The sequence below is a fragment of the Microtus ochrogaster genome, chromosome 21 (genome assembly GCF_000317375.1).
Source record: "Microtus ochrogaster isolate Prairie Vole_2 chromosome 21, MicOch1.0, whole genome shotgun sequence".
NCBI classification, from domain to species: Eukaryota; Metazoa; Chordata; class Mammalia; order Rodentia; family Cricetidae; genus Microtus; species Microtus ochrogaster.
In genome coordinates this window covers 29,821,944-29,830,890 of record NC_022022.1, presented here as the reverse complement: position 1 = coordinate 29,830,890, position 8,947 = coordinate 29,821,944, and the positions used below count along the sequence as shown (strand labels likewise).

At 46.9% G+C, this 8,947-nt stretch overlaps 1 protein-coding gene across 4 annotated transcripts in view; it reads right to left on the bottom strand.

Annotated features, from left to right (window-relative positions):
* Bdh2 (3-hydroxybutyrate dehydrogenase 2) overlaps window positions 1-8,947 on the bottom strand; it is a 22,851-nt gene that overhangs the window by 13,023 nt on the left and 881 nt on the right. For all 4 annotated transcript variants that reach the window (XM_013349950.1, XM_013349951.1, XM_005357318.1 and 1 more), the window contains exons 2-5: window positions 7,451-7,581; window positions 4,661-4,739; window positions 3,235-3,331; window positions 1,711-1,819 (exon numbers count right to left, since the gene is read on the bottom strand). In XM_013349950.1, the coding sequence (XP_013205404.1) occupies window positions 1,711-1,819; window positions 3,235-3,331; window positions 4,661-4,739; window positions 7,451-7,522 (357 nt within the window). In that variant the 5' untranslated portion in view covers window positions 7,523-7,581. The remainder of the gene's footprint in view (window positions 1-1,710; window positions 1,820-3,234; window positions 3,332-4,660; window positions 4,740-7,450; window positions 7,582-8,947) is intronic.

The following is an 8,947-nucleotide window of genomic DNA, read 5'->3' as shown; positions in this document are numbered from 1 at the left end:
AAACAAATATTCTGCAGTAGATATGTGTGCTGTTCTCTGTGCCCTAGGCTTCTCCTTCACTTCTTTCCCCCCAATCCTGTACTAAGTGTTGGTCTTCAACAAATACATTAAGGTCCCAAGCAACATCTATAGACTTTAAAAAGGTAACAGCTTTACTTACATGTGCCTACTCATTTTACAGGTTTACTTCATTTTTATTCAAGTGTAGGTGTTTCTGTGAGGGCACACTACATGTACGTGGATGCTCCAGAGGCCAGAAGAGGATCTTGAATGCTGCAGGTTGCAGACACTACAGGGAACTGAACTCATGTCCTCTGGAAAAGCAGCGAGTGCTCTTAACCTCTGAGTCATCCTCCTGCCTGGAAACACACTTTTGAGGAAAGAGCGAGTGCAGTGTTATGTGGACTGACCAAAGATCCTTTTAAAGCACTAATCAAGTACTCCAAAGCAGACCTTCAAGCTGGGCGTGGTGGTGCGTGCCTTTATTCCCAGCACTTGGGAGGGAAAGGCAGACGGATTTCTGTGAGTTCAAGGCCAGCTTGGTCTACACAGTGAGTTCCAGGACAGTCAGAGCTACGCAGTAAGATAGTGTTTTTGGTGGGAGGGGGGATGTATACCTTCCTTGGATCTGAACGGGTTCTGTCTTCCATCAGGCCCATTCACTGTCTGCTCCTATTGGTTTAAGAACTCAAGCCTGGTCAGGGTCACACACCTTCAACATTTACACCCTACCAGAGCACCCAGAAGAGTTCTCCACTCTAAAGGCTCATAATGATTTGTTTGAAAAGGAAAATGTAGGTTGGACATGGTGGTGCACATCTTTACTCCCAGCACTGGGGAGACAGAGACAAGCAGATCTCTGTGAGTTCGAGGCCAGCCTCCTAGTCACCAGCCAGGGTCACATAGTGAGACTGCGTCTCAGACAAAAGAAAGGGGCTGGAGAGATGACTCAGTAATTAAGAGTATAGGCTGCTTTGATGCCTGTAACTCCAGTTCCAGGGGATCTGATGTCTTCTTCTGGCCTCTGGGAATACACAGATATTCATGCAGGTAAAACACACATAAAATATTAAAATAAAATAATTTTAAAATAGAAAAAAATGTAAGTCTTTGTGGTGGAAAAAAGCCCTGGGGCATAAGCACCTTGACAGTGCTCAGACCCAGAAGGGTCGCGTGAGCCTGGGCTCCTTTCCTCCCATCTCAGGTTTGCCCTCTGTGTAGTCAGCTGCTGTGATAAACTTCACTGACCTCACGGGACTATACTGCTGCTGCAGCAAGAAGCCAGTCCATTGCTTCCTTTCATTCTCTCTGAGAATCCCAATTGGCCAGTGAGGTCAACGAGATCCTTACTGTTACCCTAGCTCTTTTGTCCACGTGGTACCCATAACCATCCAATTTATATCACAAGCCAAATAAGTTTCTCACCCCTCCATAAAGGGACTCTCTTCAAAAAAGAACTTTGTTACGTTCCTTGGAGGGTCGCCTCAGTGTAGCATGGGGTCTGGCATGTTGAAATGCTTAATCAATATCCCCTGAATGTAAGAACTGGAAAGTTAAACAGATTAATCTCCATAAACTGCCTTGCTATAAATGCTCAGTCCACATTAGTCAACGTGCTAGCCATGATCGCACTCAAATACACATGTGTGCCTATCGTCTGAGGACCCAGTGGGAAAGATGGCGCCCTGCTTATGCTGTCCGTCCTCTTACTTTGGGAAGGAATGCCTTGATCATCAGGTACATGCTGCGGACGTTGAGGTTCATCGAGAAGTCCCAATCTTTTTCCTCACAATCCAGGATGGTCCCATGGTGGACAAAACTGAACGAGCAATAAAACAGAGGGAAAAAAAAAAACATGATTAAGGACGTAATCATGCAGGGGAAGGCAGGTTTCATGAGTATGAGTTTAGCCTGGGTTACAGAGCAAGTTCCAGGCCAGACAGAACTACATGGTGAGACCTTGTCTAAATAAAGAAGATACACTAGGGACATGGTTCTTGCTGCCAAGCCTAAAGGCAAGAGTTCAATTCCCAGAACCTGTGTAGTAGAAGAGAAATGATCCCTGAAAGATACATGCCGTGAGCTCTCACAAACATGTGCGTGCATACACACACACACACACACAAACACAAATGTTAAAAAATAAAGGAAGAAAGAAAAAAGAAAAAGAAGAAAAAAGAAATCATTCTTTCGAAAGAACAAGGCAGGAACTGCTAAATATAAGAATCTTTATACCAAGGGCTTTGGAAACTCCAGTGCTTAGAAACAGAAAGAACAAGGACAGTGGTTCCATCTGATTCCTGTTTCCAGGGCAACAGTGCCCTCAGGTGGCATAGGCTAAAGCTCTATAGGGAAATCAAAACTGGCAAGACAATCTGTGTCTCCCCTTATCAGTGCAGCAGAGCAACATTGTAGCTGTTCGCGTCTGGCACAGTGCACAAAGGAGAAGAACAGACAGATCCTGAATCGACCTTGCCCCCTTGCAAGCCATTCTTCCTCAAGGGAGCTTCCTAAACATGGCATCCTTACAGACTCGGTCCTCTGGACTGAGACTATGCAGTCAAATATAAGATGTAGTTGGGAACAGTTCCCATGTACTATGGGATTTCTGGTTAGTCACTCGGTAAGCTTCCTCTAGCAAGAACCACACACAGTCTCCTGCACCTTCCGCAATGCTGAAGCCCGAATGGATGCTTAAAACCCAATTACGATGTCTCCAGATACAGCCTTGTAGAAGGACAAGCGGATCATTTACAAAAGGAAACATCAAGAACCACTGCTTTGCTTAATTTACGTATCTCGCATCAGTGCCCACTCCCTTCCTTAGCTTTACTTGTCTGTGGACCCCAAGTTCACGTCAAACGACATCGTTGTCTAATTTATTGAATCGTTCAAGTGATGTGTGACATCAAGCCTGACTTCCCGAGGAACATGCCGAGTCTTGTCAACTAATCTTTCTTTCATACGATCCACAATCATTTTTATTTATTTATTTATTTATTTATTTTTTATTTTTTTGATTTTTCGAGACAGGGTTTCTCCGTAGCTTTTTGGTTCCTGTCCTGGAACTAGCTCTTGTAGTTCAGGCTGGCCTCGAACTCACAGAGATCCGCCTGCCTCTGCCTCCCGAGTGCTGGGATTAAAGGCGTGCGCCACCACTGCCCGGCTGATCCACAATCATTTAATAAGCCCATTGAAAACGTTCTCAGACAGAAACCAAAAGTTTATGGTTACCCAGCAACATTGAAGAGCACATCGATTTTCTCGACTTCGGAGGCAAACTGATCAATTTGCTTTTTCTTGGTGACGTCAAGGACCCGAGTTTGGATACCTGAAGTATAAAGTAAAAGACGGTATTTACAAAGAACTCATGAACTCCGTAACCTCGAGGATTTGGCTGCTCGGTGGCGTGGAATGTGAATAATGTAGCCTTTCCATGTAGGCGGTATACGACGCAAAGCCATCAAAGGCATTAGCCTTCTCAAGAGTGTCGTTAACTCGCGCAGATCTCAGGCCAGAGACATGGCTCAGTGGCTAAAAGCGCTTACTGCTCTACCAGAGGACTGGAACTCACATCCCAGCTCACAGCAGGTGACTCACAGATGCCTGTAACTCCAGCTCTGGGGGAATCTTTTTTTTTTTTTTTATTTTTCGAGACAGGGTTTCTCCACAGCTTTTTGGTTCCTGTCCTGGAACTAGCTCTTGTAGACCAAGCTGGTCTCGAACTCACAGAGATCCGTCTGCCTCTGCCTCCCGAGTGCTGGGATTAAAGGCGTGCGCCACCATCGCCCGGTACCTTCTGGCCTGCGGCACTCACATATACTCATGCTCACACACACAGATAAAAAGTAAAGCAGATCCTTAGAAACCTCTCCTAAAGATGTACAAATCTTAAAGGGTCATCTTCCGCCCCTCAGTAAATCCCCGTTAGAGTCCGCAGCCGTTAAGAGCACGGTCGGCTTTTCAGACCACCTGAATTTGGTTCTTAGCACCCCTGCTAACAACCTTCTTGTGACTTCAGTTCAAGAGGCTCCATCGCCCTCTTCAGGCCTCCATGGGCACTGCACCCTCTTGGGGCAGTACCCCATCCACACACATCAAATAAAAATAAAAATTAAAAATTCATTAAAAAGCTCTGTGTTACACAGAGGGTTCTACTTTTTTCACGAAATGTCTCTATTTTCCTTCCAGCAAGATAAAACTAATGAGTAAAAGCAACAAACAAACAGAAGACCAATGGACTCCCACCTGCTGCTTAGCTTTTAATGGGACTACGAACATTTTTGCAAGAACACGAGACGATCATTCTATGATCTTGGCACAAGGCTGCTCCAGAGCAGCCAGGGGCAGCTGCGAAGTCATCATTAATAGTTAACCGGACAGCTGTTAGTTCTCACAGACCTTTGTAATCAGGAGCAAAGACCCCCTCAACAGGTTATGCAACAGGAAACCTCAAGTTCTTCCGTTCAGATTTCCTCCTTCTGCTTCTGCCTGAGCGGACTATTTTCTGCAGATCACAGAACACAGACTCATACGGAAGGAGTCAGACTCTAAGAGACAGGAGTCTGGAGCCGCTCCCAGCGTTTCCTTTCAATGCTAGACTCGGCGTCTTTGTTTTCTGATACCGAGCTGATGCCGAACGGGCAGGCAGGTTGCTCACCTGGGTAACTTTCCAGCTCCTGGAGTTTGGATTCGTTGATATCTGTGGCTATGACTTTGGCTCCTTCTCTTGCAAAAGCCTGCCAGAAATAAAATACGAATTGGTCCTTTGTTTACTGGAATAAATTGTTTCAAAAGTGGAAAACATTTTTCCTTTCGCTGTGTTTTTATTGTGTTTCCGATAAAATAGGCGGAATTTTCATCTACCTAGTCTTGTTTCCACTTATCCCACCATCATTATTTTTATCAGTCATTAGGGCAGCGCAGTATACATTGTATTTTGCATCTGACTTTGTCTTTTTATTATCAAACAATACAGTATTTTTTAAAAACAACTCTAACTCAAGGCTGGAGGGATTGTTTGGTGGTTAAAAGCTGCCTGCTCTTACAGAGGACCTGGGTTTGGTTCCCAACACCCATTCGGCAGCTCACAATTGTCTGTGTCTCCAACTCCAAGAGATCTGATAACCTCTTGTGACCTGTGCAGACCAAGTGTGCCCTTGGCATACATATATACATGTAGGCAAAACACTCTACATAAAATAAATAAAAATAAATATTTAAAAAGCCCACAAACCCTAACTCAGAGCTGGGTGTGTTAGCACACGCCTTTGATCCCAGCACTTGAGAAGCAGAGGCACATGGGTTGAGGGGTCTCTGTGAGTTTGAGGCCAACCTAGTTTGCAGAGTTCTAGGCCAACCTAGAACTCAGTAGGACTGCATAGTGAGACCCTGTTTCAACAAACAACCCTGCAATACCTGTTTCTAAAATAATGCAGCTATTCTGCGATGAGACCCTATCTATGTTTTTACTTCTTTATTTTTTTATCTATTTGTTTATTGTATATGCATTTGTATGTGTGTGGGCATGTGCCACGGTATGCATATAAGAATCATTTTCTCCTTCCAGGGGTCAAAGTTAGGTCTCAGGGCTTAGGTGACAGTGACTTTACCTGTGGAACCAGCTCCATGGCCTCCTTGTGCCACTTGTGAGCAACGAGTACAGAGGAAAACAGGACGTTTACCTCCGAGGACTCCAACAGCGATTTCATAAACGCCAATCACTGACAGCGATGTATTCCTACTGCAGTGTTAGTCAGGTAGCGGGGTGATGAGGGAGAAATCGAGGTACCTCAGCAAAAAAACAAGCCGAGAGTTTTATAACTCTCGGGTCTTAACCTTGAACTGACTGCGTGCCCTGTAGAGTCAAGTCAGCGCCTCACAGTCCAGAGAAACTGGGACAGAGGAGTATGATTCTAGGTCAAAGGTTGCGTGACGCTAAGTAAGCACAAGGAATTCCTTCCTTCTTCTCAGTCAGGGACTTTTCTTTTGGACTTAGGATATGTGGGCTGGCAAGATGGCTCAGTGGATGGGGCACTTGAAGAAACTCCCGCACCGTGGGGGCTCCCAGCGGGGGCTCCCTCACAGACCCTGGTTGGGCACAAACTATATCCAAACACCTGTTTTCACAGAGAGATCCTTTATTAAGCAGGGAAGAAAAGTTTAACTGTCTGCTTTCCGATTCAGGCAGAAAACAGCACCAAATGACCTTGCAGGTGTAATTTTTTTTTCCCCCCAAGACAGGGTTTCTCTCTGTAGCCTTGGAACCTGTCCTGGAACTCACTCTGTAGACTAGGCTGGCCTCGAACTCACAGAGATCGGCCTGCATCTGCCTCCCAAGTGCTGGGATTAAAGGTGTGCACCACCACCGCATGGCACAGGTATAATTGTTAAGAAGAAAAAAGAGGGGAGGTCTATGTCAGGATGGGCTAGGATGTGGTGTATGTTTTGATTGGGCACGCTAATTAGGTGAACCAGAGGAGGCCTTTCATTGCTGGACCTTGACAGCCAGCCTCGGAGGAGGAAGTGGCCAAACAAGGGTTAATAAGGGAATTAATTGGTGGCAAGCTTTAGGGAGGTAATCTATGGTTTACAAGGGAGAGGGAAGGGGGAAAGGCAGGCAAGGTCTGCCAGTGCCTGTTGGCCAAACCCGGGCTTGCTAGAGCTTTTCAGCACTCACCACACAAACCTAGGGGCTTGAGTTCAACCCTGGAGTCCATGGCAAAATCCCACAGGGTTGTCTTCTCATCCTGGTGCAAGTGCTACCACTGCTACACAAACTGCACACACACGCACGCACACTGCACACACATGCACACACTGCACACACACGCAAGCACACTGCACACACACACACTCACACTGCACACACACGCACGCACACTGCACACAGACGCACGCACACTGCACACACATGCACACACTGCACACACACGCAAGCACACTGCACACACACACACTGCACACACACGCACGCACACTGCACACACACGCACTCACACTGCACACACACGCACGCACACTGCACACAGACGCACGCACACTCCACACACACGCACCATAAACCACACCTACCATCCACACGCGCACACACACATTGCACACACATACTCCATACACACACACCCCCCACACATATACTACACAGCACACACATAGAAGCACACATGCACACACCAACAAACAGGAAAAGGCAGAAGTACTAAAGGTAAGAACAGTGAGGGGCCGCAAACACAGCTCAGTGGCAGGCCTGCGCGCTTAGCCTGCGGTCTAGGTCCTCGGTTCAATTCCAAGCTTGCAACAAGAAAGAAAAATAAGGAGAAAACCAAAGCAAGGGAAGAAGAAAGACAGGGAAGAAAAAGAGAAACCAGCAAACGAGAAGGAAATAACTTTGGCGCCAGTCTGCACACGTCCAGACAGTGAAAGTAAGCCACCGCAGGCGCGAACTTACTAAGGCTGAGGCCCGGCCAATCCCTTGAGCGGCAGCCGTCAGGACAATGACTTTGCCTTCCAGTCGGCCCATGGTGGTGAAAGACCCGGATAAATCCAGGCCCCTCTAGCAGAAAGAGTAGAGCCAAAAATCTAGCAGGGAGAGAAGAACCAAAAATCTAGGTTAGCTGGTTCAGTGACTCTGTTCCAGGAACTAGCTGACTATAAAGTTAGATTACAATCTTGAGAATAATCTTGACAGAAGGGGAGTTACCCCCTTGTAATGATCACTGGTATTTTTTGGAATTTTCCAATGATCACTGGTATTTTCGTAATTTTCCAATGATGCTCTCCCTACCCCCTTTGGGTTGTGGTTTCTTCCCCTAAATACACCCTCTCCCAGCTACTCTACCCCTACTTGGGAAATGAGTTTCGGCCCCAGTGCACTAGTTCCTGTCCTGTCAATAAACCTCGTGTGATGTGTGATTGCAGCAAGGATGGTCTCTCGTGAGTTCCTGGGGGGGGGGGGGGCGAGGGTCGTGTTATCGCGAGACTTGAGTGAGAGTCTTCCCCCTCGAGGGGTCTTTCAGTGGAACCAGCAGCTTAATCCAAAGACACAGCCTTGAATGACCCACGTGCAAATCAGCTGTGCAGGTGGTAGGTGACACCTGGAATGAACACATCGACTTGCTCCTTTAATAATGTGGAGGAAGGGCCTCTGTCCACACTGTCCCACCACTCAGTGCTCAGGAGGGCTTCCCCTAGATGCGTCCCTAGCTCAGAAGTGCACAGAGCAGCCCACTGAGGAGATGACTGGTGAGGGGCACCGGGCTGGAGTCCAGCTTTTGTCTCCTTCCCATCCTCTTACGCTGAGACGAGACGAGAGAGCTCCCCTTTCCCTCGCTGTCTCGACTGCCTGGCCCACGTTTTAAGGCGTTGTTGTTGCTGCCTGTCCTTGCTGTTTGGGACTGTTTTTTTAAGTTTCTCCTTGGAAAACTGTTAACCTGGCTGGCACTGTTTTGAGAAGGGCCAGCCAGCAGTTTCCCGGAGCCCCAGTAATCAGCATTCCAGGATGAAAATCCCTTGTCTTTTAAGACTTCCCCATTGCCTTCCCTCCCATCGCCCCCGTCCCCCCAGACCCCCTGAAAACGCGGCCAGAGGAGGTGCTGATCCATCCTGTACCTGACAGTATTGACAAATCTCCCTATTATTTGGTCACTGCTGGCAAAGGCACAAATAAAACACTTCAATCTCCTCTCTCTTCGTCCCTCCAAGTCCCCTAGCTACCTCACAGAGGGTGGGCTCAGAAAATAAAAGCCTTCATTGTCTTGAGTCACCTGTTCCTTCCTCTGCAAACTTCTACTGAGTCACAGAGCTTTATCCGTGTCCCTTGAAAAGATTTCACAGTGAGCCTTAAGATTCACTGACCAACCACAGAGAAACCCTGTCTCGAAAAAAGCCAAAAAAAAAAAAAAAAAAAAAAAAATCGTTAAGACAATATGGAATTAGACTAATGGTC